The sequence below is a fragment of the Moschus berezovskii genome, chromosome 10 (genome assembly GCF_049115385.1).
Source record: "Moschus berezovskii isolate FMDL1 chromosome 10, NW_MosBer_1.0, whole genome shotgun sequence".
In the NCBI taxonomy this organism is placed as follows: Eukaryota; Metazoa; Chordata; class Mammalia; order Artiodactyla; family Moschidae; genus Moschus; species Moschus berezovskii.
In genome coordinates, this window is record NC_142469.1 from 44,954,057 (window position 1) to 44,973,228 (window position 19,172).

At 42.9% G+C, this 19,172-nt stretch overlaps 2 protein-coding genes across 3 annotated transcripts in view; both read right to left on the minus strand.

The window, feature by feature from the left end:
• Positions 1-3,637, minus strand: part of RPF2 (ribosome production factor 2 homolog) — a 41,196-nt gene extending 37,559 nt beyond the window's left edge. The window contains exon 1 of the mRNA XM_088840624.1: positions 3,530-3,637. Within this exon, the coding sequence (XP_088696750.1) occupies positions 3,530-3,552 (23 nt within the window). The 5' untranslated portion in view covers positions 3,553-3,637. The remainder of the gene's footprint in view (positions 1-3,529) is intronic.
• A 4,114-nt stretch (positions 3,638-7,751) lies between these two features.
• On the minus strand, positions 7,752-18,685 carry GTF3C6 (general transcription factor IIIC subunit 6). Of its 2 annotated transcripts, XR_008686891.2 has the most exons (7): positions 18,554-18,685; positions 18,126-18,206; positions 14,550-14,613; positions 14,412-14,456; positions 12,487-12,600; positions 8,981-9,509; positions 7,752-8,888 (listed from the first exon to the last, which is right to left on the minus strand). XR_008686891.2 is itself a non-coding variant. In XM_055433232.2 (6 exons), exons 1-6 carry the CDS (start codon positions 18,683-18,685, stop codon positions 9,208-9,210), a joined length of 738 nt encoding a protein of 245 aa, XP_055289207.1. In that variant the 3' UTR covers positions 7,752-9,207. The 2 variants fall into 2 exon arrangements, 1 of the variants encoding a protein (XP_055289207.1); XM_055433232.2 differs by having other exon boundaries at positions 7,752-9,509.
• Between the last annotated feature and the right edge of the window lie 487 nt (positions 18,686-19,172).

Here is a 19,172-nt window from a genome sequence, read left to right on the forward strand (position 1 = left end):
TGAGCGACTTAACTGAACGGAACTGAAAGCAATCAAACTAGTACTCTGCATCCTAACACAATGAACTGCACACCAACTGCTAGTCAACTTGTGGGCATAGGGAGGCTAATTACTGCTTATCTTTCCTCCAGGTATAAGACCACAATGCCTGCCAGAAAGTATCCAATGTCCCACTCCAATATCATTGCTGATAAAGTCAAATACTATTGCCACCAACTGAGAATAATAACAACTGACACTTCATTATAGTTAGTCTATTAAGGCCTAATCTTCTTCAGATGAGTCAGCTGAGGTAATGTGTCCAAAGCCACACAGTTTGGCATGTAGGCCAATCTTCTAAATGAGCTACATTTAAAAACTCACCTAGGCCAATCATCCTGAAAAATATGAAAGGAAAACAGGGGCTTCTCTGGTGGCTCAGAGGTAAAGAATCTGCCTGCAATGCAGGAGACACAGGTTCGATCCCTGATCCGGGCAGATCCCACATGCTGCAGAGAAAATAAGCCTGGGCATCACAACTGTTGAGCCCAGGAACTGCAACTACTGAAGTTCGTGTGCCCTAGAGCCTGTACTCTGCAACAAGAGAAACCAATACAACGAGGTACCAGAGCACCACAGCTAGAAAGCAGCCCTCACAGCAACAAAGACCTAGCACAGCCAAATACACACACACACACACACACATTTATACTATATATGGAAAACAAATACATTATTCTGACTGTATTCTGTTACACTGAGTAGAAGGCTTTTATACACTACGTTGTTCACCTCCACTTACTCTACAGTGAGAATCTTGATTTTCCATCTGCCACCTACAGAAATAATTTCTCTTCTCTTAAATAACTATGATCCTCCCTTCTTCCAGTTCCATGTACACCTCGGGAAGGCAAAGAAAAACAGAATACACAGACACACACTTTACCATACAGACTTTAAAAAGCTTTCCTCCAGATAAAATACCAAGTACATATAAAGCTTCTAATCATTTACTCGTAGGCTGCAGTCCGTGGGGTCGCTAAGGGTCAGACACGACTGAGCGACTTCACTTTCACTTTTCACTTTCACACACTGGAGAAGGAAATGGCAACCCACTCCAGTGTTCTTGCCTGGAGAATCCCAGAGACGGGGGAGCCTGGTGGGCTTCCGTCTATGGGGTCACACAGAGTCGGACACGACTGAAGTGACTTAAGAGAGAAAGAGAGAGAAAGATACACGTTATTTTTTAAGTCAAACCAAGAGAGATTTAGTGCGTCCATAACCCAATAAAAGTGCTGTATGTTGCATATTCCATGTAGTTTATTACTTATGATTTACCAGGAACTTCATGGCAAATAGATGAGGAAACAGTGGAAACAGTGGCTGACTTTATTTTTTGGGCCTCCAAAATCACTGCAGATGGTGACTGCAGCCATAAAATTAAAAGGTGCTTACTCCTTGGAAGGAAAGTAATAACCAACCTAGACAGCATATTAAAAAGCAGAGACATTACTTTGCCAACAAAGGTCCGTCTAGTCAAGGCTATGGTTTTTCCAGTAGTCAAGTATGGATGTGAGAGTTGGACTGTAAAGAAAGCTGAGTGCCGAATAACTGATGTTTTTGAACTGTGGTGTTGGAGAAGACTCTTGAGAGTCCCTTGGACTGCAAGGAGATCCAACCAGTCCATCCTAAAGGAGATCAGTCCTGAGTGTTCATTAGAAGGATTGTTGTTGAAGTTGAAACTCAAGAGCTGACTCATTTGAAAAGACCCTGATACTGGGAAAGATTGAAGGCAAGAGGAGAAGGGGACGACAGAGGATGAGACGGTTGGATGGGATCACTGACTCAATGGACATGAGTTTTGGTAAACTCCGGGAATTGGTGATGGACAGGGAGGCCTGGCGTGCTGTGACTCATGGGGTCACAAAGAGTCGGACACGACTGAGTGACTGAACTGAATGAACCAGCAACTAATCAAACACCTTGTACGTTTTATTAGCTGTTTGTCCCTCAATGAGACAATAAACTAGTCTTACTCATCTTCGCAGCCCCCAGACCTGCAGTTCAGTTCAGTTCAGTAGCTCAGTCGTGTCCGACTCTCCGCGACCCCATGAATCACAGCACACCAGGCCTCCCTGTCCATCACCAACTCCCGTTGTTCACTCAAACTCATGTCCACAGAGTCGGTGATGCCATCCAGCCATCTCATTCTCTGTCGTCCCCTTCTCCTCCCGCCCCCAACCTTTCCCAGCATCAGAGTCTTTTCCAGTGAGTCAACTCGTCGCATGAGGTGGCCAAAGTATTGCAGTTTCAGCGTTAGCATCAGTCCTTCCAATGAACACCCAGGATTGATCTCCTTTAGAATGGACTGGTTGGATCTCCTTGCAGTCCAAGGGACTCTCAAGACTCTTCTCCAACGCCACAGTTCAAAAGCATCAATTCTTCGGTGCTCAGCTTTCTTCACAGTCCAACTCTCACATCCATACATGACCACGGGAAAAACCATTGCCTTGACTAGACGGACCTTGGTTGGCAAAGTAATGTCTCTGTTTTTTAATGAAAGTTATGACCAACCTAGATATTATATAATATCTAGGTTGGTCATAACTTTCCTTCCAAGGAGTAAGCGTCTTTTAATTTCATGGCTGCAATCAGCATCTGCAGTGATTTTGGAGCCCAAAAAAATTAAGTCTGACACTGTTTCCACTGTTTCCCCATCTATTTCCCATGAAGTGATGGGACCAGATGCCATGATCTTTGTTTTCTGAATGTTGAGCTTCAAGCCAACCTTTTCACTCTCCTCTTTCACTTTCATCAAGAGGCTTTTGAGTTCCTCAGACCTGCAGAGTGTACAGCAAATGTGCAAAAACCCCTGAATTAATGACCAAGCGAATAATTTGTCCTTTTGATTATGTTAACCCACGTAAACCGCAAAAAAAAAAAAAAAACCATAGCAAATCACCTAACTATTTAGGAGATGGAGAAACACTTTCTGGACGAATTTAAAACATTGATTACCCAAGAATAATTCAAGAAACATGTACAAGTTTGGCAAAAAGAGCATCTCTCTGCGCTGCAACAAAGCCTTTACCTACATTCTCGCAAATAATCCTCACAGTTCTATGAAGAATGACTTATTATAAACGCTACTTTACACAGCAAACTGAAATTTAGGGAGGCTAAATGACCCAACCACAAAGCTCTAAACGGTCAGTCACCTAAATCTGTCTGATTCGAGACCTGTGCTCAGACCCCCTCACTCTAACGCCTTTCTCACACATCTGCGGAAACCGAGACATTCCAAATTGTTAGGATAAAAGGTGCCAAAGCCTTGGTGCCACCTCCACCTCGGGGGTCCCACACGCGGACTTCCCCGCTCTCCGTCTCCCCTCAAGCCGCAAGAACAGAGACCCAAACCAGCTGCTCCACCCACCCGGGCTGGCAATGGGTGTGAGGAAGGAGCATGGGTGGCAGAAGGGCTGACACTCCGTCCCGCTACAGGAGCCCCTTTGCGCCAGTGTTACCCAGGGAAAGAACCCAGTACACTTACACAACTCTGTCCAACGCGTCCATCGCTACCTCAGGTGCAACCGGGTGAACGCACGTGTATCGCCCGCTTACGCGATAGGGCTGCTTGTTGACGGAGGCGGAACCGAGCTTCCGGAAACGGAAGTTGCGTGTGACGCCACTTCCTGGGGCCGAAGTGGACCCCTGGAGACGCTGTCGGCTGTGGAGGAGGGACTATGTTCCCTTGGTTACACGTTTTTGCGTGGGTTCTTTACAGAAAGCTAACAGTCGCTTCTAGGAGCTTGATGTACACACCTCTGTATGTTACTGGTCAGGGTTCTTGGCCTTCCCTCAATCAATAGAAATTGGAGAGGCCAGCCAAGAAATTAAGGCAAAGTGTTTGGGGGGCTACTGCGCCTGCAGGAAGGACTAAAACCAAGTAACAGGTTCCCGTGCTTGCTGGGAAGGGGGCGGGGCAGGTGAGCTGGCTCCTTATATTGCGGGAGGACAGGGTGTGTACAGGAGTGGTCTGGAGGGGTGGCTCTCCTCTTAGGTGGTGTTGAGTGCACTGGCATAGTTTTGCTCCCATCTCTAGATAAGTGGCAGTTGGGTTTTGTGTGTGTGTGTGGTTTTTTTCATCTTGTTCATAAGTTGCTCCAACTGCTCATGCACATAGTTATTTTTAGTCTCTTATGGTTTCTTTGTATTTTATTACTGGAGGAGAGGAGACTTTTGTCCAGGTGCAAGCATTGCAGCATTGCAGGAAAAGATCCCAGGTCTGAGCCTGTTTCATGTGTATGTGTGTGGAACCAGATATTCAAGGAACAGGTGTTATTCATCTGGGAATCCCCCAGGATGCTAGAAAGGTTGATGGAATGGTAGGTACTCACATAGTCACTAAAATAATCAATGTGCAATATGCACCGTTGACAAAACTGTGAGATCAGTGAAGTAGAGTTTATAACTGCCATGGTGGCCGGCACATAAAAGGTATAGAGAAAAATAACAGTAAGATTGTTACTTCCGGGGATTTCCCTGGTGGTCCAGTGGATAAGACTGAGAGCTCCCAATGCAGGGGGCCTGGGTTCAATCCCTGGTCAGGGAACAAGATCCCACATGCTGCAATGAAGACTGAGCATGCTACAACTAAGACTGGACACAGCCAAATAAAGATTATTTAAAAAAAAAAAAAAAAAGATTGTTACTTCCCCCCAGTGTGTATATTTCGGGTACCATGTTAGTCCTGTAAAGTGTACAATTTCTGTAGTTTTTATAGTGTATTTGCAAAGATGTACCTCCACCACCACTAATTCCAAAACATTTTTATCACCCTTCTCATAACCCAGTAGCACGCCCCACTTTTCACTCTTGCCAATCCCTGGTAACCTCTAATCTATGTCTCCATAGATCTGCCTATTGGGAAAAAAAACATATAAATGGATTCATACAATATGTGGCCTTTTTTGTCTGGCTTATTTCACTTACTATGTTCCCACGTGCTGTTACGGTTCACATGTGTCGTAACATGTATCAGTACTTTATTCTCAGTACATTCATTGCTTTATTTAGAACTAATGGTCCATTCTGTGGATATACCATGTTTGCTTATCCATTCAAAAATTTATGTCATTTGTGTTTCCACTTTTTTTTAAGATTATACCTTATGATGCTTTGAACATTCATGTTCAAGTTTTTGTATAGACTTTTGTTTTTAATTCTCTACAAGTAGAACTGCATACGGCCACCCTGTTTGACGTTTGGAGGAACTGTAAAACTTTTCTGCCTGCACCGTTTTACATTTCTATTAACAGTGTAAGAGGGCCTGAAATTGGTTTTTCTATTGCTGCTGTAACAAATTACCACAAATTTACTATCATAAGATAACACAAATTTATCATGTTAGACTTCTAGAGATGGTTGCTCCTTGGAAGAAAAACTGTGACAAACTTAGCATATTAAAAAGCAGAGAAATTACTTTGCCAACAAAGGTCCATCTAGTCAAAAGCTATGGTTTTTCCAGTAGTCATGTGTGAATGTGAGAGGTGGACTGTGAAGAAAGCTGAGCGCCAAAAAATGATGCTTTTGAACTGTGGGGTTGAAGACTCTTCAGAGTCCCTTGAACAGCAAGGAGATCAAACCAGTCAATCCTAAAGGAATTCAGTCCTGAATATTCACTGGAAGGACTGATGCCAAAGCTGATGCACTCAATGCTTTGGCCATCTGATGCAAAGAACTGACTCACTGGAAAAGATCCTGATGCTGGGAAAGACTGAAGGTGGGAAAAGAAGGGGATGACAGAATGGGATGGTTGGATGGCATCACCAACTTGATAGACATGAGTTTGAGCAAGTTCCGGGAGCTGGTGATGGACAGGGAAGTCTGGCATGCTGCAGTCCATGGGGTGGCAGAGTCAGACACTACTGAGCAACTGAACTGAACTGAGACCTCTAGAAAGCAGAAGCCTAATTCTACAGGTCTAAAATTGTCAGTAGGGCTCCATTCCCCCTAAAAACTGGAGGGAGAATCTTTGCCTTTCCAGGTTATATAAGCTGTTTGCATTTCTTGGTATTCCTATATCTTAAAAAGGCATCACCTGAACTTGTTTCTACTGGCATAACTTCTCTGTTACTTGTTTGACTCCCTCTTATAAAACTCTTGCAATTACATGTGGCCCCCTTGGATAATCCAGTTATATCCTCCATCTCAAAATCCTTAGCCTAATCATATAGCAAATTCCCTTTGGCCAAGTACAGTAACATATTCACAGATCCCTGTGTGTAGAGCGTGGACATGTTTTCGGGAGAGCATTATTCTATTAACCACAGGTTCCAACTTGTCCACTTACCTCCAAAATTTGCTATTATCTTTTTTCATCAAGCCGTCCTACTTAGTGGTATAAAGTGGTAGCTCATTGTGGTTTTCATTTGTATTATCCTGATGACAAGTGATTTTGAGCATCTTTTCATAGGTTGATTAACCATATCTTCTTCCAGAAAAATGTCTGCTCAGATCCTTTGTCTTTTTATTGAGTTGCAATAGTTTCTCATATATTCTAGATACAAGTCCCTTATCAGATGGATAATTTGCAAATATTTTTTCCAATTGAATAGATGTCTTTTTTTCCAGATAGTTTCCTTTGAATCGAAAAAGTTCAATTTTGATGAAGTCCAATGTATCATTTTTTTCTGTTGCTTCCACTTTTCATGTTTTATCTAAAAGGCCATTTCCTAATCCAATGTAATAAAAGATTTATACCTATATTTTCTCCAAAGAGTTTTATAACTTTAGCCCTTACACTTATTTAAGCCATTAATCAATTTAAAAAATTATATATATAAAAAATATTTTTATATATTTGGCTTCACCGGGTCTTAGCTGCCGCAGTTGGGATCTTTGGTTGCGGCATGTGGGATCTAATTCCCCGATCTGGGATCAAACCTGGGCCCCCTGCATTGGAAGCAAGGAGTCTCAACCACTGGACCACTAGGGAAGTCCCCGTTGGTCCATTTTGAGTAAGTCTTTGTATATAATTGGGGAGGGGTCCCACTTCATTCTTTTGCATGTGGATGTCCAGTTGTCCCAGCACTGTTTATAGAAAAGATTCTCTTTGCTTCATTATATTGCCTTTGTTCCTTGATCTGAGATCAGTTGACTATGTCTATTTCTGGGCTCTCTATTCTGTTCCATTGATCTATTTGTCTGTTCTTTCAGCAATTCCCACTGTCTATATTACTACAGTTTTTACAGTAAGTCTTGAAGTCCTCCTACTATATTTTTTAACATTGTATTGGTTATTCTGAGGGTTGGTCTCTCCATATAAACTTCAGTGTCAGTTTGACAATATCCATAGAAAACTTGCTGTAATTTTGTTGGGACTGCATTGAATCTATAGATCAAGCTTGGAAGAACTAATATCTAGAAAATAGGGCCACTTTCATATACACAAGGAAAGCAGGGCACACTGCTGCTGCTGCTAAGTAGCTTCAGTCATGTCTGACTCTGTGCGACCCCATAGACGGCAGCCTACCAGGCTCCCCTATTTCTGGGATTTTCCAGGCAAGAGTATTGGAGTGGGTTGCCATTGCCTTCTCCCGGGGAAACTGCTAACCTGAATAAATTCTGGGATTCTGTTACAAACAGAAAAAGGAAGACCAGATATTGGGTCAAGTAATTAGCAGTCTCTCCACATACATATGGTAGAAAAAAATGTTTCTGATGAAAGGAAAGCTGAGACTAAAGTCATATAAACATTGGGAGGATATACATGCTAATGATTTGGAAATGCTTTTAATCAGGGTATGTCGTTTTCCAGTTAAATAGGATAAAGTTACAAAACTTATTGAAGGAAAAAATTTCTCCTCCTGGAACATTAATTTTCTAATCTGTCAAAACGAAGTTATACCTCCAACAGTTGAGAGAGATAATTTTTAAAATTTTTAATTGGAGGATACTTGCTTTACAACATTGTGCTGGTTCCTGCCACACAACGCGAACCAGCCATAAGCATACGTTATCCCCCTCCATCTTGAGCATCCCTCCCCCTCTCCCATCCCACATCTCTAGGTCATCACAGAGCACTATGAGATATAATTAATGTGAGGTGTGTTCTATATCAGCATAAACCATATAAAATGGCTGGGTTTTATCATCAGAAACAAACACTGGAAATTTCATATAGATCAACCTGTATCAAAGTTTGTGAATACTTTACTTAAAAAAATACTAGTTAGAGCAGATCTAGCTTATCACCGTAATACTTAATTTTAATTGGAGGACAATGGCTTTACAATGTTGTATCACTGTAGTAAAATGACTGTTACAGCTGAATTCCAATCATCTTTCTTCAGTAGGAAAGAAGTGAAATTACAGCTGGAATATCAGGAACTGTACCTTCACCCTTAAGCACTTCTGAATTCTTCTGTTCTCAGAATTGTAATATTGATGTTGGTAGACTGGAAGATGCCCCCACCCCCGGAAATATTTTCATGCCATAATTTTCAGTGTTATGCCTGTTTAAATTACATGGCAAAATGGACTTTGCAGATGGAATTAAAGTTACAGACCTTAAAATAGGGAAGTCAGCCAGCTGTGCCCAATGTAATCAAATAAAAGACAAGGGTCTAACATCAATAGGATGACAGAAGTAGCAGGAGAGAGTCAGGGACTGAGAGGAACTTGACCATGGTTGGCTTTGAAGAGAAGGGGCTATGAGTCAAAGAATGCAGGCCCTCTGGAATATGGGAATGGCTCTCGGCCAACAGCAAGGAAATGGGACCATGATCCTTCAATTGAAAAGAACTGAATTCTGTAAACAACAGAATGAGCACCTCCAGAAGAGAAGTTCTATAAATACCTTGATTTTAGCCCAGGTGAGACCCATCTCAAACAGCTGACCTACAAAACTGTAAAAGACAATACACTTCTGTAGCTTAATACACATAAGCCTTTAAATGTGGTAATTTGCAATGGCTGCAATAGAAACTTATACACTTACCTTAGTAAAACCTCCATTTTAAAGGACTCATCACAGAATGGTCCCTATAGTCCTTGAAACCATATTTTTAAAAATTCATATTTGGTCCTTAATGATTCTAGTATATTAAACTACATTATAATTGGAAATGTGTATATAGCTAACAAAAAAAATAGTGAACTACAAAGTCAATTATTTTATATAAAAATTCTATAAAAAGTTCATGACTAGTTATTATGAGAAACATTTCATCTAGGAGTGATTTCTAAGGCAGCTTCCTGAGTATCCATAAAAACAGACCCTTCTGTCTCAAAAGAAGGGATATCAATAAGAGGACCAGAATCCTCTATTTCCAAGTTCGGTGGTTTCTCCTGTTCATAACTCAGGTTTGAATTATCTTTCATTTGAATCTCATGCTCTTCCAACTCCAAAGATTTATCTGGGTCTGGAGCTACAGCCTCATCCTCTTCATGTTGATGCAGAAAATTACAAATCATGTTGGGTCTATAGGAGAAATCATTCTCCTTGATTTGCAGCCATTCCACACCACCTAATAGGGGAGGGTGTGGGTGGGGTGAGAAACCAAGAAATATGAAAAAGCAATTTTAGTTACTTATAAATATTTTTAATTTAAATGTTCATATGAATATTTATCAAAATAAAACCCCAACTTAAAGGAACATGGAGACTGAACCAACTGATAAACAAATGTGTAATTTTCATCTTACATGGAGACCTTAGAAAGCCTATAAGGTATGCATTATCAAAATCTCTACTATTCTAAGCCCTTTTTCCAGAGTCCAGTTCCCAGCTCATTCTGATAAGAGAACTGATCTTCCACTGCCATCTCCTGTCTAAAAGAAAATTGTCACTTCCCTACAATTTTCTTCTTATTCAGTCAGCTTTCAAATACGGTGGATGATACCACTCTATCACCTTCCAAGTCAACATTACGTGTCATTTTAAATTGAAGAATCCAATTGTGAAATAAGACACCTCTCCAAAAAAAAAATCCTTGAAAAAAATTTTTGTTCCTTTTCATATTTACAGAGCCCTAATCCCTCAATGAACTCCCATAATCAAGAATTGCTTCAATAATGTTAGCCATTTTTTTCTCGTATCATTTTGACCCTTTCAGAAAGCCAAGTATTTTCATAGATACTTAATTCCTATAACCCAGGCTGTTTACTGTCATTGTCAAAGTTCCATTAGGTATCTGTAAGATATCCCAACCTGTCTTGTCACCCTGTTAGAGGCATCCTCTGTCCTATACCCCACCATAAACTAACTCTTCTGCAGCTGTTTGTTGAAACATCCTTACTGTTGACCCCATATCTTTATAAGTCTCCCTCTTTCAAAACTTGATTAGTCTTTTCCCTCCAGCACAGCTTCAACTATTGACTTCTATTTTTAAAAACTATATTTTTTGCTTGCAATAACATTATTCTCTTAGTCACCAAGTTCAAAATCTTAAAGCCACCCTAAAGCCTACTCTGTTATTTAGCATAATACTTGGCACATAACAGATACTTAAAATAAGCTGAGTGAAATGGGTGTCGAATCGTAGACATCCATGTCTGTCTCAATGTGATTTACTTTAGAGTACAAGCTCCTAGAAAATAAGGACCACACCTCCTGTCTACTTTGTTCTGCTGGCATCCAAGATGGTCCCCAATGACCCTCACCTACCTGACATGCATGCCCCTATGTCGACCCTTCCCACACAGAATAGGATATCAAAGAAATGACAGAATGTGACATAAAAGACATTGTGGCTTCTACTTTGTTCTTAAAAATCACTTGGTCTGGGAAAGCCAGCTGTTGTGTCAAAAGGGCTCTCAAAACAGTAGTGTGAGGAGGGCAAGGCAGTGACGCCTCCAGCACAAACTCACCAGCCATGTGAGTGAGCCATCCTACAGTTAGATTTTCCCAGCCCTACTCAAGTCTTCAGATGACTATAGCCCAGTCAACAAAATGATTGCAACCTCATGAGAGACCCAAGCCAGACTACCTAGCTAATAAGCTGTTTCCCAATTCCTGATTCATAGAAACCATGGGAGACAGTGCTTCTGTTGCTGTTGTTTTAAGTCATTAAGTTTAGGGGCCACTTTTTATGCAGCAATAGATAACCAGTACAGCCTTGAATAGTTGGTTGCTATTTGATTAAAATACACCCAAATTTTGCACTTCCCTGGTGGCACAGTGGATAAGAATCTGCCTGCCAATGCAGGGGACACAGGTTCGATCCCTGGTTTGGGAAGATTCCATATGCTTTGGGAGCAACTAAGCCCGTAAGCCACAACTACTGAGTCTGTGTGCTGCAACTACTTGCGCTGAGAGCCTGTGTTCCTCAAGAGAAGCCACAGTGATGAAAATCCTGTGTGTTACAAAAGAGAGTAGCCCTGCGTGCTACAACTACAGAAAACCCGTACAAAGCTAATAAATAAATAAAAAGATGCATCCAGATTCTCCCAAAGGGCTATTGGATTATTAAAAGACTAGAGCAAATTCTATAATTTCCTTTAAGAAGACTGTTTCAATGATAGTTAAGCCATCTGCTATGTATCTGCCTTTCAAGTTCATTCTAGAACTTCAAGTGCCTCCTTCCTATTATTTTCAAAGTGCCTTAAAAAAACGGAGAGTTTTGGAATATATAAGAACAAAGACTTGTTATATAGTTATGTGTAGCTGGTATAAATTTCTGGATGATGAATGTACCTTCAAATATTTATTCTTTAAAATACCATAAATCAAGCCATGAATATTCATCATTAGGGTCTTATTTACTAGTGTTTCAAATATGTCTTTGAGCAATAAGCCTTGTTTTTGGTGGACAAACACATTTATTTTGACCATGTCCCAAAATCCCTAGGGCAACAGAAAGAGGTTGGTTTGGTGAGCAAGGGGCTTTTAAACCATCAAGTGGTTATTTGTCTATCTCCGCAAACATGTGCCTGCTACAGATGCAAGAAACACCCATAAAGTCTCTAGTGTTGGATGACTAGCAACTGGAGAAGACTAACTGGGTGTTTATTAAGAACTAGACTTAAGATTAACAACTGTGGTCTTACATTCCCTCCCTCACATATAAAGCCAGCTTCTTCCAGTCGTGAGCATCTTGGGGAAGGTTACTGCATCTCCCCAAAGCTCAGGAGATCCTGTGGGGGTCAAGAACTGCTAACATCATATCTTCTGCACTTACAAAGAAGTTTTAATGGTGGGGAGAGGAGTGGCTGCTGAATTCCTTGGGGTTGAAATCATGTCAAGTTGCTTGACAAACTCCTCACAATCGTTTCCAATGCAAAACAGATAAAAATTTCTCATATGTCTCCAGTGTCCCCAGCTATATGAGAATTCAACTAAATTTTAAAATCTATCTTTGGTACTTTTTATGGAGAGCTCTCAATTTTCACATACTTAACCTATCACACATAGTTATTATTATGAAGTACAAAGAACATTCTGGCAACAATGTGTCATAAAGCCAATACTGAATCATCTATTTTCAGAGACATAAGTGAACTAACCTATGTTTTCTTCTCCTTCCTTCTTTTCTGTCAGAAGAGTCCTTGTCATGCTGAGCTTCTTCATTGTGTGGCATTTATATTTTAGCACTGTTTTATTACTGCCTTCTGCATCCACTAAAATATAAAATGAACACTATTATACTGCTTGATGCCATCAAATAATGATGTCAGGACTCAATGGTTCCAGTTTAGAGAGTTAAACTACTTCCTATCAAGATAGTGCAATTAAGTTCAAGATTTAACTCATTCCTCCTGCTCCAGCCACAGAAAAGTAACAAATTAAATAGGTAAGAACTGAAAATACAAGTGAACTCAAAGACAACACACATCTACAGGGGACAGAAACCCAAAGTTAGAGTAAAGCTACAGGTCTATTAGGTGCCAGCCCTGAAGTGGGAAAGTGGGGCCGGGAATTTGGATTTACTGGGTAATGAGATCTAAAATTCTGTCGCTCAAAATGAAGGACCAAAGTCAGACACTACTTGAAGCCAGACTGGAGTGAGAACATCCCCAAGCAGGAGAGAAAGCTGAGAAAAAAAAAATTGCTGTCCACCTGCTGCTTGGGGTCACAGCTTTATAAAAACTGTGGGTGTAGGCGGGAATGACGGATGAGACTCTGTGCTAAGGATGTGAAGCACACTGAAATCTTGCAGAGCCTGCCACTGTGTGACTGATACTATGCTTTAGAGGGCAACACAGTGGTATCTATTAAGTTGAACCTTGTGAAACTGGCGATATTTAGCCCAAATTATTAATTTCATATGGTTGAATCTAGTACACACACTCATCAATCTAACAGTTCTGTTTCTAAGTGTATACCCAAGAGACATTTTTACATATATGCACAAGACATTTTTGTGGTGAGTAAGTAAGCATAATTAAGAAAACAGGCTCTGGAGCAGACCATCTTGGTTCCAATCCTGGCTCTGCTTCTATCCTGGCTCTGCTTCTAGGTCTATGACCTTGAGAATGTTTTTATCTCTCTGTGGTTCAGTTTCTTCAAATGTAAAATGAAGATAACAATGCCCTCTACCTCATACACTTGTGGTTAGGATTCAGTACATTGATACATGGAACACTTAGAACAGTGCCTGACATACAGAAAGCACTCAATACGTTTCAGTAGTTATCAATAAAAATGGGAGCAACCAACATGTCCATTAACTGGAGAAAAAACTGCGGTACAGTCACAAACAGCAACAGGGAAAACAGTTTATATATATATATATATAAAAGCATGTAAAAAATCTCAAAACATATCGCTAATTGAAAAAAAGATATAGAATAATGCATTTATCAAATGCTACAATTTATATTAAGTGTGAAAGTATCCACACTTAATAGTCTGCTGATACATACATGCTGCTGCTGCTGCTGCTGCTAAGTCACTTCAGTCGTGTCCGACTCTGTGTGACCCCATAGACGGAAGCCCACCAGGCTCCCCCGTCCCTGGGATTCTCCAGGCAAGAACACTGGAGTGGGTTGCCATTTCCTTCTCCAATGTGTGAAAGTGAAAAGTGAAAGTGAAGTCGCTCAGTCGTGTCCGACCCTTAGCGACCCCACGAACTGCAGCCTACCAGGCTCCTCCATCCATGCGATTTTCTAGGCAAGAGTACTGGAGTGGCTTGCCATTGCCTTCTCCGGCTGATACATACATACGTAATATAAAATCAGGTGTAAGAAAGATAAACACCAAATTCAAGAGAGTGATCACCTCTGAAGACAGAAGGGAGTAATTTTGGAGAGGGATATACAAGGGGCTTCAAATGCATCTGGAATGTTTTTTAACTACCTAGCCAAAAGGGAGGATTTGACACAGGTAGACAGTGGGTACATGAGATGTTTAACTTTAATATCCATCATACACAAGTATGTTTGAAATATTTCATAACAAAAAGAGTTGAGTCAGCATAGCAATCACTTACCATATTCAACATTTTCTTCAAATATAACACAGGTCCCAACAGTGTCTGCAGAAAAACATTAAGGCAACTTGTTGAAATAGCTACTTTCTCCAAAAGGCATATAAAAAAGGGAATTTCATCTCTCTGACATCCTCCTACCTTCATACTCTCCAGCAAAGACATAGCTGTCCACTTGCAGAATGGGCCTTTCAGTATCAATTCCCTATAAGAGCATATAAGACCATTAAAAAATCATTAGTAAAAACAGCCTTGGGAGTGGGGGTAATGGGTGAAGAGGGGCTCAAAAGATACCGACTTCCAGCCATAAAATAAATAAGTCCTGGGATGTTTAAGAACATCACGGTGTCTATAGATAGTACTGTACTTTATATCTGAAAGTTGCTAAGACAGTAAATCTTCAAAGTCATTACCAGAAGAAAAAAAATTTTGTAATTACAAGTGTAGTGATGGGGGTTACTTAGACATTGTGGTGATCACTTCACAATACAGACAAATACTGAAAACATTGTACAGCTGAAACTAGTGTAATTAAAAAAAAACAACTGTTGTTGTTCAATCCTTCAGTCATGTCTGACTTTGCGACCCCATGGACTGCAGCACGCCAGGCTTCCCCGTCTTTCAGCATTTCCCTGAGTTTATTCATACTCATGTCCGTTGAGTCAGTGATGCCATCCAACTATCTCGTCCTCTGTCGTCCCCTTTTCCTCCTGCCTTCAATCTTTCCCAGCATCAGGGTCTTTCCCAATAAGTCAGCTCTTCACATCAGCCGTGATGTGAAGTATTGGAGCTTCAGCATCAGTCCTTCCAGTGAATATTCAGGGTTGATTTCCTTTAGGATCAACTGGTTTGATCTCATTGCTGTCCAAGAGACTTTCAAGAGTCTTCTCCAGCACCACAGTTTGAAGGCTCAATTCTTCAGCGCTCAGCCTTTTTATTTCCATCTCTCACATCCCTACATGACTACTGGAAAAACCGTAGCTTTGACTAGATTGACCTTGGTAGGCGAAGTAATGTCTCTGCTTTTTAATATGCTGCCTAGGTTGGTCATAGCTTTTCTTCCAAAGAGCAAGCGTCTTTTAATTTCGTGGCTGCAGTCACCAGCTGCGGTGATTTTGGAGCCAAAAAAATAGTCTGTCACTGTTTCCATTGTTTTCCCATCTATTTGCCATGAAGTGATGGGACCAGATGCCATCATGTTAAGTTTTCTGAATGCTGAGTTTTAAGCCAGTCTTTTCACTCTCCTCTTTCACTTTCATCAAGAGGCTTTTTAGTTCTTCTTCGCTTTTGGCCATAAGGGTGGTGTCATCTGTGTATCTGAGGGTATTGATATTTCTCCCAGCGATCTTGATTCCAGCTGCTTTATCCAGCCTGGCATCTTGCATGATATACTCCGCATATAAGTTAAATAAGCAGGGTGACGATATACAACCTTGACATACTCCTTTCCCAGTTTGGTTGCTAACTGTTGCTTCTTGACCTGCATACAGGTTTCTAAGGAGGCAGGTAAGGTGGTCTGGTATTCCTATCTCTAGAAGAATTTTCCATAGCTTGTTGTGATCCACACAAAGGCTTTAGCATAGTCAATGAAGCAGAAGTAGATGCTTTTCGGGAATTCTCTCGCTTTTCCTATGATCCAATGGATGTTGGCAATTTGATCTCTGGTTCCTCTTCCTTTTCTAAATCCAGCTTGTACATCTGGAAGTCTGCGGTTCACATACTGTTGAAGCCTAGCTTGAAGGATTTTGAGCATCACTTTGCTAGCATATGAAATGAGTAAAACTGTGCAGCAGTTTGCACATTCTTTGGCACTGCTTTTCTTTGGGATTTGAATGAAAGCTGACCTTTTCCAGGTCAGTTTTATACAAAATATTTTATTTTTTTATAAAAATTATATATTATTATAAAAAAATAATGTATTTATTTCTGGCTGTGCTGGGTCTTCGGTGCTGTGCGGGCTTTTCTCTATTGCAGTGAGCTGGGGCTGCTCTCCAGCCGCAGTGCCCCGGCCTCTCGCTGCAGTGGCTTCTCTTGTTGCACAGCACAGGCTCCATGGCACTTGGGCTTCAGTAGCTGTGGCTGGAGGGCTCTAGAGCACTGCGCTCAGTAGTTGTGGCGCAGGGGGCTGACTTGCTCTGGGGCATGTGGGATCTTCCTGGATCAAAGATCAAACTCTGGTCTCCTACACTGGCAGGTGGATTCTTTACCACTGAGCCACCAGGGAAGTCTAGTATAATACTATATGTCAATTATTTCTCAGCTTAGAAAAGAGGAATTTCCCTGATGGTCCAGTGGTTAAAACTCCATTGCAGGGGGCACAGGTTAGATCCCTGGTCAGGACACGAAGATTCCCACCCGCCTGGAGTGGCCTCAGTAGTTGCAGCCCAGAGGCTCTTGAGTTGTGTCCTGTGGGCTTCAGTGGTCGTGGCACTGAGACTTGGCTGCCCCAGGGCATGCGGGATCTTAGTTCCCCTCACCAAGAACTGTACCCCTGATCCCTGCATTGCAAGGCAGATTCTTAACCAGGAAGGTCCCAAAACAGTGTATTTTTTTTCAAAATTTAATCTTCCATTTCAAAATGCCATTCCCACCCCCTTCCCCCCGAATCTTTAACTCCTCCAGCCACACATGCAGACTTTCAGGCATCGTTGTTGATGCTGTCAACTACAAACTGGCACTTGCCAAGAGCACTGCCAATGACTGAGCAACAGGGGCATCTGCCACCTGGCCCTGTGGAGACTGAACCCTGTGCTGCTGCAGCTGCTGACCGTCAACATCCCCTGAGAGAACTCAGGGTGGAGTGAGGCCCTGTGTGCTCCAGGGAATCTGGTGGGACAGATCTCTAGATAGTCAGATCTTTTCAGGAGCTGATTTTATGATCCAAACCCTTGCATCTCCTCATACCTAGAAAAGCGCTAAATCCCTTCATGGTGACAACAAACCCTTGTGACTAGCAGAAAATCTTTTGTAATGTGAGTGCTTAATGGTACTAAACTCCCCCTTCACCAAAATCTTATATATTGACCCTTCCCCACTGTCTCTTTGGAGCAGTCTCCCAGAACTATCAGAGAGGTGCTGCCTCCCTGGCTGCAGTTCTCATTTTGTCTCAAATAAAACTTAACTACCAACTCTCAAGTTGTGTATCGGTTTTTAGTCGACAATACTGTATAAGTTGGGCATTAGTTTTCTCCCAGCTGCTCCCAAGGCTCCCTGTACTGTGACCGTGTCCAACGGTTCACTGCTTTGTACACCTGGAATTAATCTAAGGGGATGCTTTTGAACTGTGGTGTTGGAGAACACTCTGGAGAGTCCCTCGGACAGCAAGATCCAACCAGTCCATCCTAAAGGAACTCAGTCCTGAATATTCATTGGAAGGACTGATGCTGAAGCTGAAACTCCAATAATTTGGCCACCTGATGCGAAGAGCTGACTCATTTGAAAAGACCCTGATGCTGGGAAAGACTGAAGGCAGGAGGAGAAGTAAGAGGATGAGATGGTTGGATGGCATCACGGCAATGGACATGAGTTTGAGTAAGGTTCCGGAGCTGGTGATGGACAGGGAAGCCTGGAATGCTGCAGTCCATGGGGTCGCAAAAAGACACGACCGAGCGACTTAACTGAACTGACAGAACTAAAGGGGATGGGTATATGTCACCATTCATTCTTGTTTTAGATTTAAGAAACCCTACAACAACCCACCGATTCTACAAGACTCACCAAAATCTTGCATTTATTTTCACATTTTGAGAGCAAGTCTGAGTCAAGAATTCCTGACAATTCCACCATAACCAACTGCTCCTGGTGGAAGAAAGAAGGGTTAAGGCGTTAGCCTGTGAGACTGCAGGAAGAGGCAGGCAGTTAAGGAGAAAAGCCAAACACACACCGGCAGTGAAACGACTCCACTTTCGTGAAAACTAGGTCCTGCTTTCAAGGAGAGGAAGCGCGCTCCGCTCCCGAAGGTAACCTCCCTCCTTCCCCCTCGAACTCCCGTGCGGCCCGTAGGGCAGTGTGGGCAGCTGCCTGCCGCCCCGCGGCTCAGGGGCACAATCCCGCCAGGCGCCCCGGGCCGCGCCCCGACGCCCTGCCCCGCGCACAGCCACTTCCACCCGCGCCACCACCGCGCGGGCTTGCGCCGTGGCACTCACTGTTTCCTCCTCCTCCTCCTCCTCTTCCTCTTCGTCCCAGTCCACCCAGCTCGGCTCCTGGGCAGCCGCCGCCATGCCGCCGCGCCTCTGCGCCGCCTGCGCGCCGCGGGCCCCGCCCGCCGGGGCCGCCATCTTGAGTAAGGGCAGCAGCGCCCGCCGCTCCTGCCAGCACGCGACATGGCGGCTCCCGGGCCCACGTGGCGCTCCTCGTTCCTCTCCGAGGGCTGCAGCCAGGACCCTGGCCTCGGCCGGGCAGCTTCGGCGACCGAGGGAAGCCTCGGACTCCCGTCGCTGGTGGGACGAGCCCACTGGCGAGCGAGGCAGAGATCAAGAAGGTGCAGGCAAAGAGGCCACCGTGCGCAAGGGAAATGGAGAGGCCTAGAGTATCCCCCGGAGAGGGCAATGGCACCCCACTCCAGTACTCTTGCCTGGAAAATCCCATGGACGGAGGAGCCTGGTGGGCTGCAGTCCATGGGGTCGCTGAGGGTCGTACACGACTGAGCGAGTTCACTTTCACTTTCATGCATTGGGGAAAGAAATGGCAACCCACTCCTGTGTTCTTGCCTGGAGAATCCCAGGGACGGGGGAGCCTGGTGGGCTGCCGTCTATGGGGTCGCAC